General features: G+C 39.9%; 1 protein-coding gene across 8 annotated transcripts in view; it reads right to left on the reverse strand.

The window, feature by feature from the left end:
• Positions 1 to 945: 945 nt before the first annotated feature.
• BEND2 (BEN domain containing 2) overlaps positions 946 to 16,361 on the reverse strand; it is a 34,754-nt gene continuing 19,338 nt past the window's right edge. For all 8 annotated transcript variants that reach the window (XM_042840198.2, XM_042840197.2, XM_042840195.2 and 5 more), the window contains 7 exons: positions 16,157 to 16,261; positions 10,289 to 10,814; positions 8,514 to 8,714; positions 7,510 to 7,631; positions 5,594 to 5,810; positions 3,512 to 3,715; positions 946 to 3,038 (listed from right to left, as the gene is read on the reverse strand). In XM_042840198.2, coding sequence (XP_042696132.2) covers positions 2,803 to 3,038; positions 3,512 to 3,715; positions 5,594 to 5,810; positions 7,510 to 7,631; positions 8,514 to 8,714; positions 10,289 to 10,814; positions 16,157 to 16,261 — 1,611 coding nt within the window. In that variant the 3' untranslated portion in view covers positions 946 to 2,802. The remainder of the gene's footprint in view (positions 3,039 to 3,511; positions 3,716 to 5,593; positions 5,811 to 7,509; positions 7,632 to 8,513; positions 8,715 to 10,288; positions 10,815 to 16,156; positions 16,262 to 16,361) is intronic.

Consider the following 16,361-nt stretch of genomic DNA (forward strand, 5'->3'; position numbering starts at 1 on the left):
TCCTGGAGCAAGTGAAGGACCCGCTGCCGAATTTCCGCCAAACACCCGAAGCGGAAGGACCCCCCGCCGCTGAACTTCCACCGAGGGCAGCAAAATGTCGCCCCCCCCCAAGCCTGCTGCCCTAGGCGACCGCCTAGGGTCACCTGGTGGAAGCGCCGGCCCTGGTTACAGTTACTAAGTAGACATGAAGTGGCCTCTGGACTTAAATTGTGTCAGTTGCCCATTAGCCCATTAAGTCTGATGTATAAAGATATTGAAACGAGTACCTTGAATGTAATTTCAAAACTACATTCTGGAATCATGTCAGAATAAGATCTTGTCTACACAAGAAAGTCACACCAGTTTAATTAATTCCTGAATTGATTTAGTTAGACTGGTGCAAGTGCCTTTGCAGACATGCTTATTTCAGGTTATCTTAAAACAGCTTCCTAATCGACCTAAGCTAAACCCAAACAAGCATGCCCATACAAGGGTTTGCTCTGGCTTAACTAAATCAGTTTAAAGTTATTCATCTAGTCAACCCATTGCAACTTCCTCATGTAGACGACATGTTATCTGGTTACCTATGATTTTGATAGCCAAAATACACCTCTACCCAGATATAACCCTGTCCTCAGGAGCCAAAAAAATCTTACCGCATTATAGGTGAAACCGCATTATATCGAACTTGCTTTGATCTGCTGGAGTGTGCAGCCCTGCCCCCCCGGAGCCCTGATTTTACCGTGTTATATCCGAATTCATGTTATATCGGGTTGCGTTATATCGGGGTAGAGGTGTAATCAGTTTTTTACATGTGCAGAAGCAGCCAGCTAATCTTAGGCAAAAACTCTTTCCAAAGCCCACGTCCCTGAGAGGAGACCAAAAAATCCCTTTCTAGGTAAAACTACCCTTCAACCATGGTCCCCAAACAAGAATCACCAGTATTTAATACACATTCAGTCAGTAAAGGAGCAAATATATTCTAGTTTTATTTGTAAAATATTCTTTCCTAAGGGCAAAATACATTTTACAAAAGTTAGCAAAAATTGGTACAATTATGAGGAAACTATTACTATTTTTTGTTCAGTTATTTGGGTCTCTTCAAAATGGAAGATAGAGGTACACATCACATTGACAGAATTCAGTGCTAGTTAGCTAAGCCTAAAAATATGCCATTCTGACATTTACATCTGTGGATGACAGTGGAAAAATTCTCTACAAATACCGGGAAAAAAAATCTAAGCATTTTTGGTATTTTTCTGATTTTTGTAACTGGAAATACCTAGAGACTAGATTCTAAAACTGTTGGTATTTTGCAAGGAGGATCCTAACGAAGAATAATGATAGAGTTGTTCTTGTTTATGACCAACAAACTACTTCAAATGTTAATTTGAGGATTAAACAATAATGGCATAAAGTCGATAATGAAAATAAATCCATTCAAATGATTCATTTAAGCCTAAATGTATATACAGTCATGTAAAAAATGGAAGGAAAGTTATTTTCTATTCACATCTTTATTATGACTATAACAGTCAAGTAATTTCCAAAATAAGATGCTTTATTAACATATTATGTATAAAATCTTATAGAGGAGGGAGGAAAAAAGGAACATATGTAACTATTTTTGAGGGACAAAGTTCCAGCAATCCTGACTAACTTGGAGACAAACAATGTCTGAAAAGAGAGTCTGCATTTTCACCTTTCAGGGTATGACTTTGTAAGGTTGGGATGTCAAATGCTTCTAACTACTAACAACCTACAAAAAACAGAGCAAATATGCTTGATAGTTCACACAAACTGCCCAGAAACCTAAAAGTTGTGACTATTATAGGTGAGTCTGGATAGGTGTAACAATTGTCCTCTTAATCATGAGCCAGGATATACAGAGCTAAAGCATGAGTCTCTTTAGCTTGAGCTAAAGGACCGATGGCTTGATGCCATGCCCAGTGAAGCCAATGGAAAGCCTTCCATTGTCTTCATCGGTGGACCTAGGACCCAAGTTCTCTAGTGGGAAGCTCAAACAGACTCCTATCCTCGATGGATTAGACACAGAGGGGGACATGTAACAAACACAGAACAATGGGTTATGTTGGTATGCTAGTCCTTGATTATCCTTTCAAAAGGATATATTTTGTACTTTACACTGAGTAAAAGAGAACCAGAATATATATATACAAAAATATTCTTTTTTAATATTCATTCCAGACAAGAGCCAACCATCGGGAAGAGGAAAAATATTACTTACCAGCAATTGTATTTGTTGTAGTTGCCCTCATCTTCCCTTATCCTACAAAAAAATCTCTGCTGTAGGATGGGAGAAAAAAACGAGATGTCTGACAACTCAAAATGGTGCAATACCAATCACACTCTCCTTTCTATGTTATAAGTTTTTTCAATGATATTATCCAGCTGTTAGAACAAGTTTCCTTCCCCAAACATAACAAGCTTGACCCAGATAGGCTTTTAAATCCTTATTCTTTTGTTCAGGGGGACAATCATTTTCTCTTTCCTGTTCTGTGCAGCGTACTTCCTTAAGGCAAAATTATCTCTTCTGGGGCCAATACTTGTCTGACAAGCACCTACTTTCAGTGAAGTGCTCATCATGCAACCAACTATGAATGGAGTAAGGCATCTCTATGATGGGAATGAGTGCCAGTTGCTCAAGAAGGGAGGGACCCCAGGTCTTCCGCCATTTTGGCCTCGTGGAGTATATTATATAGTGCTAGGGACAACCCGACAAGATTGGCTTCTGTATAGTATTTTGAACAACCTCAGCATGACTGCAGCTAGATGTCAGATGGTTGTAAGACATGTAGCATTTTAGTCTGTAAGGTTGATAGTGTCACTTTCATACGGCTTTACTGAAGTAGGGCTTTGCGGAGGACTCTTTTCACTTGATGGCGGTGTGACCAAAACTTTCTTTCGGACTCCAATTGCAGCCTTCTTATGGTCATGTCTAAGACTGCGGATTGTACTGTTTATGGCAGCCACACATGCTTTCCAATCATATCCAGTTTCCTTTAGATCAAAGGATGGGTAGTTCTCTTGAAGAAAGTCTAAAGATAAATAACCAGATAAGTAGGGCATTATTATCAATTATTTATGCAAGCTCTGTTTTGCTTGAATGTTTTATTTGGACACAACTGGGCCAAAATAAGTATTCAGAAGTGCATTCTCCCAGTACAGAATACAGTCAAACTCACCATTAAGTTACAAGGGTCAAAGCTAGACTGATGATGAAGTCTATTTTTAAAAAGTTATTGGAAAAGTTGAAATACATAAAAGTGACTAGATGGCCTAGGGAGATGATATGTGGACAGGGTTTGTTTTGTTTTGTTTTTTAATCTAGCAGAGATCAGGAGTTGGGGTAAAAATATATCACCCCTTCATTCCTCCCACTGGTTGTGCCTCTAATCTTATGGCAGTTTCACGTAATGTTTTGGAAGCTGCATGATTTATTATGGATACAAGGTTAGTAATTTTTATTTATCTCCAGTCCACCTTTTGAAGAGAGTTTAGCTGTGCATACCTCTGAGAGCATTGATCCTGTTGCAGTCCAGTGGACACATGCCACGTTCCAGATTACCATACACATTGCTCTTCACCAATACATCTTCTGTGAAGAGATGGCGAATCAGATAGCGAGCTGACAACTCTGGCCGAGACTTCCCCTTGGCTACATAAATAACTGAGAAGGGCAACTGAACATTGCGCCATGGACTCCCAAGATGTTCTAGAGAGGAAGTTGGAGAAATAAATATTTTATTTTCATTGCAGAAATGGTGTTTACCATGCTTTCAAAGGACCACATTATACTAGAATACAATGTTTTCCACCTACACTACTTACTTGGAAAGGCCAGAAGAGATAAACAGATAGATAGATAGATAGATAGATAGATAGATAGATAGATAGATAGATAGACAGCATCTTTCATCCTGAAAGATCTCAAACCACTTGACAAACTATATAAGATATGTAAAAGCAGCAGAGTCCTGTGGCACCTTATAGACTAACATTTGTTAGATTTCATTTACCTGTACTTAAACTAGCACAGTAGTTTTGGAATCTTAACATCTGTTAGTCTATAAGGTGACACAGGACTCTTTGCTGCTTTTACAGATCCAGACTAACACGGCTACCCCTCAGATAGATAAGATATGGGCACACTCATGAAATGAATCACTGTAGTTAGAAATAAAATTCAGCAGCTCTGGGATGGAATAATGATACCTAGCTAGGCAGACAACCAGCGTGCAACATACTGAATGTTGAGGAGAGGAAGAAAAATTTTAGCAAAGGACATGAAGCTAGCCCTGGTCTTACAAAAAGCATCATGGGATCCTCAGAAATCAAGGTCCTATCTGTGTGACCCTTACAGTTGCTCCTTGAAGAGTCTTCCGTGCAGTAATGCATAAAACTCCATGTATCTAAATGGTTGCAATAATGCAGGTAGAACCTGGGCTTTGGGAACACTAGGTATTTTAAACACAATGGCTTAGATTTGCAAGCCAACCCAAGCAGCCAAAAAGATTATTTCAAATATATATTTGCTCTGCTGTACAGGAGCATAACAGAGACTTTGTTACGCTTTCAGAAATGCTAGTTATGCAACTGGACTTGCTTCAGGACTGCTTCCTGTACTGTTATTTCATCTAAAATAAATAAATAAATAGTCCTTCCAAGAAATAAAAACAGTGCTGCTTTCTGATAGTATTCAAACCTTGTGGGGGAGAATGAAAATAGAATGAACATTCTTCTATATTACTCTGAAACTACTTCATTTCAATGAAGAAGCGAGCCACACACTGAATAAAATGTACATTATATGTAGCAAAAGAATAGTCAATTACGAGACCTGTTGAGTAAGAGGGTCCTGACACCTCTTTCGTGGGCTGCTCAAGCTCTATACAAGTCCCACCAAATCAATTGTCTCCCGGGGAACTGGCCACAGAGAATTTCCCCCAGAGCGCTCTATAGCCATTACATGCCATGTAGTATCTTGTTTTACTGCTGTATTTATAAACTGTGCACTTTTATTAATGGAAGAAAATAAAACAAATTTTAAGGCTGCTTTTGGGATTATTTGGAAATTGTTATAAAGTTTAGCACAGTGACAGATCTGCCTGTTAGATTAGGATATAGAAAATTTCTCTGCCTCTTTAAGATGCCAAGCTGCCTTGGAACATCTATTATTTCTCATATAAAGTGGGAAAATAGGGTAATAACGCATGAACTCCTGAAATGCTAGATGGGCTATTTCACAGATGAGATCGCCAATCTAATTATTCAGCAAAAGTGCAAATGTGTTTATGATAAGGACCTGGGTGGAGGGGAACACAGGTGATCTGTTGCCAGAGTCTGTTTGGCATGAGGGGACATACTACCTATACTGAGGGATTATTTTGGGAAAAATGGAAAGCAGTCCTGTAGGTCAGTAAACCCCGTTTACCACTGTGTAGGATTCAAGGCGCTGTATATCACAAATGATTTCATTTACCTGTACTTAAACTAGCACAGTAGTTCTGGAATCTTAACATCTGCTACTTCTCAATCAACTGTATAAAATGCAATTTGTGTTAATCCAGAAGATGAAAGTCTCCTAACTTACCCATTGGTTCCAAAGACTGTAGTTTATTGGATGAAGGTGCATGGAACATCTCGGGGACTTTATCCCATGTCGTACTCTGAAGTCTGTTTGTTGTTGAACTGGTCATTTTCTGAGAGGATTGAGAATTGACATCACTATCTTCCCCATTATAGTTTAAATCCACACAAATAGATGTGTCTGGAGTGTCAGCAGGTTTCTCCTTCCCTTCAGTAGCCTCCTGAAACACACAAATGGGGTTAATGAATGCTTTGGGAGAAATCTACCCGTTTTCCAGTTAAGTGTGTCAAATGATTTCCATATTATTAGGAATTAGATTTCACAAATTTGAGAAATTGTTAACCATACGTTTCAACCACAAGAGCCACATGTCAGCCACTTGTTGAGGTCCTTGTGTAATGAGGCACTTTGGAAGCCGAGTTGCATGGATTTCCAGGTGTTCTTGGGGTGAAATACCAGTGTGATGCAAAGGCTGGAAATATGTGACCAGATGTGGGAAGGCCTATGAGAGTATACAGTGGAGGTATAGTCTTGGGGAAGCATACTCTGAAACTAGACACACTGAAGACCCAAGGATTGCAAGGTGGAGAGGAAAAATGGATAAAGTGAGAAATGCTGGAAGTTATGCCAGGGATACTTTGGGTGGAACTGTGACTATCATCCGTGAACGGACAGACAACATCCCTGGTTTGAATTAAAGAGGCCAGGAGAGCTATAGTGTAGGTCGAGTAGTTCTGATCCGTTTATTGCACCCAACACAAATCTCAGAGATACTACTTCCCAGGGAAACCTTTATAGCTAGCTGAACAACTGCAGCATTGAATTCTACACATCAAAATAACGGTTTAACTTGTAAACCATCTTTCCAACACTGTTTTGAGCCCCTAGCTATTGCAACACAGTTCAGGATATGGGAGTGAAATAATTGTTAAGGCTTCTGGGAAAGGATCCTGCTGTACAATTATTTAGAGTACCAGAAGACACTGCTGAAGTCAGTGCAAATTGTTTTGGAAGAATACCGACTGAAGGGGTTTAATAGATGGGGATAACAGAGAGTTTTCATTCAGTTTACAATAATGTTAATAGACTATAAATAAATTAATTGGTAAATAAATTCCAGTGACATGGAGACAGTCTACTGTCTATCAATAAGTTAAGATAAATTTGTGTGTCCCTAATAATAGGGGTATGATAAACAAAAGGGTATACACTTTCCATTAGTTTAACCAAACGAGGGCACTTGCAAAGGTTTTATTTAAATAGTTTAATGGTGAAAAATGTAAGAAATAAAATACTTATTAGTAACAGTTCTTAAACAGTAATTTTTGCTAAAGGTTTTTTGTTTGTAACTTTATTTGTTTTAAGTAAATATTCATGCATGACCATTAAAAGTGTGTTTGAGTTGATCCTTAATGAAGAGCTCTTAAAAATAAATTCTAACAAGGGATAATTTGCACTATTGATAGAACTCAGAAAGAGTGGGGTAGCTAGTTATACAGGGCCCCAATTCTGCAAAGATTTATGCATGTTCTTAAATGGTTAGATGACTGGGAATAATTCAGATCACACAGGCCTTCTAATAACTAGCTACTTAGACTTTGGTAAGATTGGTAATTATTCTATAAAATTACTACAAGTTGCAACAAATTTTACTACCTATCGGCAAATATTACTGTATTTTCATTTTAGGATTTTGCATGAGTGTGTCTTTTGTTATTATAAAATATAAAAATGCTGACACTGTTCCACACATACCATTGTGACTGGAGTCAGCGGAGCTGTGTTGAACCATGACAAAATAAGTCCCAAAGAGTCTTAAATTATGGGGCTCAGGTGGTGAGGTACTTACTTATATATCTAATTCTGTAAGAAAACATTTACTCTCTCATTAATAACTATTACACCTGGAGATGACTTACTGGGTTTATTTTGGTTTCACAGCGTAAGCAGCGGATCATGGCATTGACGTTTGTGATGCAGGTTTTCCAGTCTCTTCCATATTCACTCAGGTCATAATTTGGGAAATGAGTTGCAAGAAATTCTGCACACAAAATGTAGGAAGTCTTTTAAACTATGTAATAATAAAGACGCACTAAAAAGAACTTTAGTCAAATAGGTGAACACAATGAGATCAATTTCAAGTGCTTACCAAGATTTGTGAATATGGTAGACTGGTACTTTCAATATAGGCAGCAGTATACTTCTGCATCCCATTACAAAACTGAGATGCATCAGAAAAGTTTCCCTGTACCTGATAAGGAGCATTTTCTTTATTCAATATTTCTTAGTAGATACATGGAAATTGTCAAACAAACTACCTGACTATCAATAGAGATGACAGGACTAGCAAAGGGGCTAACATACATCATTCTATTATTCATATGAACTGTGGTTTGCTTTCTGCCCAGACAGAATAAATGAATGCCTGATTTGTGAGTCTTACAAAAAGGAGTAGCTAGTGTATGCGTAGGTGGGTGCATGTGGGTTTGGGGCTGGGAAGGGCATTTCTCAAAATGTTGCCACCCTCACCACTTTTCAAACAAGGAAGAAATGGAGGGTTAGGAGTAAAATGCTGACATGTCCATTAACTTGTGTCCTATGTGTGTTATGGCCTTATAATACAAAATGAATATCATCAGCTCTGATTGATTAATGAGAAAAATATGAAATTAGAGTAATCAGAGAAACTACCATAAATATTGAAAGAGTTTACAATGAGCATTTGAGGGTAACCAGATAAAAGTTCCCCACAGAACCCAAAGCAGAATCGAGCAATATTCACTACCAGGTAATGTAATAGTTGCTGGATAATGAGTCACAAAAAGGTAGATTGAAGGACACAATGTAAGGTTCATAATTTAAGAATCCAAGAAAACTGCTAAGGAAGAAAAATGAACTCTACATGTTTTGTAAGTTAGCATACCTCTAACCGCAGCAACCTTGTTAGGATCCAACGTTCTGCGCCCCCGGGCACTGACACCCATAATGCTACACAGCAACGTTTCCTTGGGGAACAAGACACGGACTAGGTAACGTGCTGCATACTTCGGTTTGGTCTTTTGTCGGGCTTTCATCAAATAGTTTCCAAGAACCTTTACATTTCTCTTTGGGTCACCAACATATTCTTTGTAAAGCAAAAACATTTTTTAAAAGATTAGCACAAATCTGTTAAAAGAAGGAGCTCTTCCCCAAACCAATTTCTCTCTTTACCTTTATGACATTGTAAACTCATATTTCCTAACCTTTCATTACCAAAACTAGATTGACTATATATTATCTATCTTTGCACTTACAGGAGACGCAGAAATAGCTTCCATCAGTATATTCTGACTGAATTAGCGTTCTTAGCTCACTCGTATCAAGCATCCAAAACTAATTAAATAATAGTAACAGCATTTTTTAAAAGCATTTAAATGTGTAAGACACAAGAATGACCTACTATGTGCAGATACTTTTATACACATTTTCAAGAAAACATCTCATGAAGGTATCAGGTGTGAGTGTCCATTTTATTAGGTGTGCACAAACAGAAGTTGAGGTACCTTTGAACACTTTACCAATTATTTATATTACTCTAAAAAATAAGTGAATCTGAATGTGATTGAAAACTCAAAAAAAAAAAAAAATGCTGCCTTCCGCATGACTCAGGGTATATGTACATCATGAAGGGACTTAACATCTGCCTGTGTCATGTGTACTTACCTAGAACATAAGAACGGCCCTACTGGGTCAGACCAAGGGTCCATCTAGCCCAGTATCCTGTTTTCTGACAGTGGCCAGTGCCAGAGGGAATGAACAGAATGGGTAATCATCAAATGATCCATCCCCTGTCGCTCATTCCCAGCCTCTTAGGGTGAAATGGTTCATGGAGATCTTTTTGGTGATCCACAGAATTAAACATTTTGGGAAAATAAGTAATGGAGCATTTGGAGGTCTCTCTTACAAAACAGTCCACAGAATGAAAACATTAGAAAACCTCTGCCTTATCCCATTCAAGAATTAGCATTCCTTACACACAAAGCAATTAAGTTGCTTTCTCAAATGAAGAGCATACTGTAAGTTATGTTCCACACCTCGCTTTATGGAGAACATATTTTTTATATAATTATCGTAAGTATTTATTATATACAAGAATATTTTGTTTTCACATGAAAGCATTACCAAGGAACTCCTTAGATTTAGAGAAACTCCAATATGCTGCACTTCCATTGTAATGGCTACTGAGATTTTACTGTCGCATATTGGCTTACTGTGCTTGCAGGGAGTCCTTGCTGTTCTGTACCACTGGCAGCATGAAAAAAGCTTGTATCAGTAGGACAGTGAAAGAAGAGGGCTCATTAATGCAATTCTGAAGCATTATATCTGCTGTAAAACTAAGATTTGTTAAAATGCCCAAGTTATTCTGCAGAATAATCAGTAACATGGAAGACTCAAATGAGTATTTGTTAGTACAGTGTACATACTAACTTTTTCAATATTTGACTTCAAGTTTTAAAGTGACTTCCTGTATATCATGCACACCCAATAGCTTTATTCAGAAGGCTTTAAATATTAATCCACTTTTAAAATGCAAAAGGAGAAAGTCAGGCTCTGCTCATTTATTTTTGTTAAAGAAAAAAATGGAGCACCTTATGCATGCATTTTATTCACTGTAATTTTCCACTCTACTATACTCAGCATATGTGACTTGTAACTCACCAAAACTAGGATTGATAGAGACAGAAGAAGATGGCAGTTCTTTACTAATATTCGCACTTCCCGGTGTGCCCCTGTAATTCATCATCATGGTGTTTCTCCCCAAACTGGTTTCAGATGGGGTTGGCATCACTGATGACACCATTGGGGAACCCACTGCTGAAGATGCTACATTGGCAGTGCTTTCCATGACTGTGGTTACAAGACTTGGTTGTGGAGGAAGGTCAGGGATCCTGTTAGCCACTGTGTATGGTGGATGCAGTGAGTGAGTGGAGACTATAGTGGGTAGGGGTGGGCTTTGCCTAAGCAAAGGTTGTTGCGATTCAAGTTGAAGAGTTTGTTGAACAGGTTTTATTGCAGAGTTGGCCTGGAGATGGCTCTTTTGTAGCCTAACCCTCATTGATGTGCTAGGCCCTCCTTGTCCAGGGGGAGAGATATGAAGACTTGACTCTCTTTCCATTGGTTTCTGTACTCTAATTTTTCCATGGGGTAAATGATTGGAACTTCTGTACGTAAATCCAATGGGCCTCTGCAAATGTGATAGGAAAACAATAATTAATGTAAAACTGCACAAATCTGTTTTTTTTTTCCTTCTTCATGAACAAGAGAGATTAGATCTCAGCCTAAGCATCTGGCATTAACTATAGTCTTTTCATAAAGATAGATTCATGCCAAGAGGTCAGAGCTAACTATTGCATGTTTTTCGGTCTCTATCTTCATGGGTTTCCACAGTCCAGACACCAACATAGCATTCTTCTCTTGTGTTTGCATCCTGCTTCTAAAGTTCTTCCCAATCACCTGCTAGCATAACATTCCTTCAAGCGCTAAATAAGTAGCTGAGGAACAGACTGTACATATATTAGTAGTAGATAATGGGCATATTTTTGTACAATATTTGCTGAAAAATTCATCAGTTGGTGTCACCAACCTGCTGAGCTATAAGTTGTTGCTCCTGCTGCTGCATTAAAGGAAAAACATTTGGTTTTGCACCTTTTATTTTGGTTGGCTTCTTTACAATGAAGTAGGGCAGAAAAGTTTTGTTTGGTCTCAGCCTGACACCCTTTTATCTGTTTGATGCATTAGAAGTGCAGGCCTTATTTCACCTGGAAGACTCCATGATGACTGGAAATGATTTGTAAAGTGATGACATTAAAGCAGTGGTGGGCAACCTGTGGCCCGTCAGGGTAATCCGCTGGCGGGCCACGAGACAGTCTGTTTACATTAACTGTTCGCAGGCACGGCTGCCCGCAGCTCCCAGTGGTTGTGGTTCACCATTCCCAGCCACTGGGAGCTGCAGGCAGCCATGCCAATGTAAGCAAACTGTCTCGCAGCCTGCCACTGACGGGCTGCAGGTTGCCCACCACCGCATTAAGGAAATAAAACTGGAGCAATTGAAAGAAGAAATAAGTGTTACTAAAAATTCTTTAATTTCAATTAACAACATTTCGGAGAAAGAATGCCTTTGTGAGACTATTAAACAACAACAGTTATGGAATAAGCGCTAAAAATATACATCCTCCAAGATACCCAACAACTCTTACAGCAAAAACTGGGGAGGTCAGAAATGACAACAATGATTTGTGGCCTGGAAAACATGTTTTACTATCAGAGACTAAAGGAGCTCAATCTATTTTGTTTATTAAGGAGAAGTTTGAGAGACAACTTGACCATGGCCTAAAATTACCTACCCATGGAGAAGCTATCTGAGACTAGAGGACTCTTTAGTTTAAAAGCTGAAGTCAGTAAAGTTCGACCTGAAAATAAATGTAATTTTTAACAGAAAGAATAATTAGCTATTGGAACAGATGATACAGGGATGTGATATATGTTCCATCACTTGAAGTCTTTAAATCAAGACTAAGGCCCAGATCCACAAAGGGACTTAAGCACCTAAGCCCCAGATTTAGGTCCCTAAATCCCAGTTTTAGGCAGTACTGCAATCCACAAACTCCCCTCCACTGCCACGTAAGCCTGTGGGTTCCTAAACTCACCTCGGCACCTAAATTTTCAGGATAAAAGTTTCCCAGGGGCCTATGTTTCTGGGTGTGCACACTGCTGCCTCACTCTGTGTGTTCAGATGTCTATTTCCTATCTAAGCCCAGCGTGACCCATGAAGCAGGGGAGGACATCATCTATCTTCCCTGCAGAGCCTGGTCCGGTAGGCATGCTCTGAGCACACCTATTGGATGAGGACTGATTCAAAATCCAGGAGGAGGAAGAGGAAATGGAAGTGATGGTACCCACTTTATAACATTTAGCACAGTAGTTACAGCACTCAGCCAGCATATGGGAGACCTAGATTCAATTCTCCCCCTCTCTGCCAGAGGGGGAGTGTGATGGGGTGTACAAGCCCCCCCCCCCACTGGAAAGAACGGGGCTAAAGAGCTACTCTGGACCCAGCCAGCCTTGCCCCAGAATACCCACAAAGTCTGCACAAGCTAGAGGAGGAAGTTAAAAAGAGGAGCAGAGTAACTCTGTGGCAAGCAGATAATCGAAGTGAGCTGGCCTACACCCTTGGAAAGGAGCACCACAGGAGCTCTCGCTGCTTGAGGCATGGTGATAGTGACCTGACCAAGCCTATAAAGAAGGGACCTGTGACTCTCTGAAGGCAGAGACTTTATTTGTGTTTTAGCTATTTACTTCACCCTGTAGGAAGAGAGGAACAGGTAGGAAGTATCCAGGGAGTCGGCTGCATAGCACCTCAAGGTGCAGGACTTAGCTGGCTATCATTGGGCCCTGGATCGGAGCCCAGTGGAGAGGGTAGACCCAGGCTTCTCCTACCAACCCCTAAAGGGGGACAACTATGAAAGTCTGTCCTTTGGCAGAGAACCTAATTGGGGGAAGACCGTGAAGGTACAAAGGTCTAGACCAAGAGACTTCAGGGGAAGCCCTGAATCCCGCACTGAATTCTGAAGACTTTCCCATTATTAGACTCCTGATACATAACCCAAAAGGGGTGGACTGAAAGTGTGACCTGGCTGGAGAGCTGAGTCACTAAAAGGACAGACTGCTGCAGGGTGGAGCTGTAGTAAGAAAGGGGTCTTCCTCTTGGGCATCCAACTTGCCACACCCCTGCACAGCCACTAGGCAGCACTGGTGGTGAGCGTTTCCCTTCCCAGAGAGAAGGAATTTGAACAGGAGTCTCCCAGCTCTCAGGAGAGTGATCTAACCACTGAGATATTCCGATTTAGGCTTTTTTCAGTCTCTCCTATTGATGCTGTTCTATTGTGTATAAACAATGAAATAGCTATTGGAACAGGGGGACTGCATCCTCAGTCTCCCACCTCCCAGGTGGGTGTGCTAAACCCCTGGACTTCACTCTGTGGTCCAATGACTGTATTTATCCAAGGTGCAACAGCTACAACAGGACAGATTGAGGGAACTCCACATCAGAATATCCTATAGCTCAGAATTAGAACACTCTTCTAAGAAGTGTGGGAGATCCCTGTTCAAATCCTCTCCCTCAGGCAGATGGGGGAATTGAAAGACTGTCTCCCACATGAGTTCTATAACCACCGGTCTAAAAAGTATAAGGTGGGTGGCACCATCACCTCCTGCCATCTCCCTCCATTTGTACAGAGTAAGGCAGGCCCCTAACTCATTCCTTCAAGAAATGGTTTCATAGATTCCAAGGCCAAAAGGGACCACTGTGCTCATCCAGTCTGACCTCCTATATAACACAGACATAGAACTTCCCCAAAAGAATTCCAAAGCATATCTTTTAGAAAAACATCCTATCTTGATTTAAAAATTGTCCAACATGGAGAATCCATCACAACCCTTGGTAGATTGTTCCAATGGTTAATTTCCCTCACTGTTAAAATGTGCAGCTCATTTCCAGTCTGAATGTGTCTAGCTTCAACTTCCAGCCATTAGACTTTGTTGTATCTTTCTCTGCTACACTGAAGAGACCATGATTAAATATTTGTTCCCTATGTAGGTACGTATAGTCTGTAATCAAATCACCCCTTAACCTTTGGCATTAACTGCAGTCTTTCTGATTTTTTTAATTAAAATGTTGTGTGGCATCAAGTCAAACACCCTACAGAAGTCTAAGTCTATTATGTCAACACTGTTACCTTTATCAATCAAACCTGTAATTTCATCAAAAACATATCAAGTTAGTTTGACAGGATCTATTTTCCATAAATCTATATTGATTGGCATTAATTATATTACCCTCCTTTAATTCTTTGTTAATCAACTCCAGGAAAAGGGGACCCAGCTGTGGATTATTAAGAGAGATAAGCGCCTAAATCCAGGCTCCAGGGAAGCACCTATCTCTGTAAGAGCGGTAGGGTTTAGCACACACCCTGGTCATTGGCTTCTCCCATTGGTTACATGCTGGCTTTGTGGATCGCATGCTAGGACACCTATCTTTCCCCAGGCTTTGTGGATCCCATTGTTGTTCCATTGATTTCCTAGGTGCCTAAAGTTAGGTGCCACAGTGTCTAGCATCCATTTGGGCCTGGATGTCAATCTAAAACATACACACTAGTTCAACCACATGTTGTTGGGCAAGATGCAGGAGTTACCAGATTTCTTCTATGGCTTGTTATGCAGGAGGTCATGGTCTACGATCAAAATGGTCCCTTTTAGCTTTAAAACAAAAAATGAATCTTTGACATTCCTATATTTTAAACTTAAGGTAAAACACCAGCAGGCATTATAAAAAAACAAAAGGAAACAAGGATAGCCTTAGAAGGGTTTTCTTTATACGTCAAAAAAAAGCAAAAAAGAATTAAAAAATGTTTTGAAAAATCTCTTTCAGGTCATTTTTAGCCTCAGGAGAGCGTTAAAGTAGTTGCTGTTCCCTGTGACCATGTGGGCTGAGGGGGGGGGGAAAGAGAGGGAGTGCGAGAGAGAGGCCACTGGGTTCCAGTGCCCCACAATGGTGGGCAAGACTGCTCTCTGCTCTGAGGGTTTTGGATGATTGGACATTCAAATCCAAAGAGTTGTCAGGACACAAATTACAACCACAATGCACTGTTTCATCAACTGCAATGCATTCAGAACTCCTCTCTCTCTCTGTGGCCTGGTGGCTCTGGAGATGGGTAGACAGACAGACTAATGGTCTTTCATTCTGTTCTGGTCTCGTGACATCATTGTTGCTGAACAGCGTTACATCAGAGAAACTGTTCAGTACTGTTGATGGCTGTACAGATCTCTCAGCATTCTCAAGAACCATCTCGGATGTTTTTCCTTTAAATGCAGTTTGCTAATAAATTACAATAAATTCTTGATATTCTGTCTGTTTTAACAGTACATTGAATGTGCAATAACTTGACAATGGTTCAGTTACAGGAAAGCAGTTAAATGTAGTTAATTCCTTTAAAAATCATACCAGCCAACCTGTGAGTTATGCAGAAACTTTCCTCCTCTGTCAGCAAAAACCAGCAGACTAACATCTCCCCTGGCCTTCCTGCAGGACTTAATTTGTCCCCAGGCTTGGTAGGACTGAGTAAGTCTGCTGTGAAAAGTGATACTTGTATGTTTGTTAATATCACTTTTCACAACAGACTTACTAACTAGCAATAAATAAATTACAATGATTTGGACATGTATATGTGCATATTTATTTGGTTTTCCTAAAGCTAATTAAGTATTTTAGGAAAAAGTGAGAGAGCAGCCACCAGCCAGAGTTGGTGGCCACATTCTGAGGCCACCAAAAAATTTGTCCCGAGAACCCCTAGCCTACCAAATTGACTCTGCCCACTACTACACCGATAGAGGACTGAGCTCACGAATGCCAAGTATATAATAACCTGCCTTTAATGGATGCTAAGTCCACTTTTGACCACAGTGGAAGGTGAGGAGAGAGTTTAACCCTCTAATTTCTACTCATGCTTGTAAAGGGACTCTAATACTCACAGGTTTGAGAAGCAATGGCTTCATCCGGGTGTGTTGCATTTCTGAAACCTTTCGATGAAGCAGATCAAATTTCTTATCCAACTTCTGAATGGCATCATACATGGCCTGGCAATAAATGTGAAAGTTAATGGAATTTTTCTACTATTACAGGAACAGTAAATAAAAAGCACTACATTTAAATTTGACAAAAGCAAGGAAGTGTCAA

Source organism: Chrysemys picta, chromosome 1, assembly GCF_011386835.1.
Source record: "Chrysemys picta bellii isolate R12L10 chromosome 1, ASM1138683v2, whole genome shotgun sequence".
Classification (NCBI taxonomy): domain Eukaryota; kingdom Metazoa; phylum Chordata; order Testudines; family Emydidae; genus Chrysemys; species Chrysemys picta.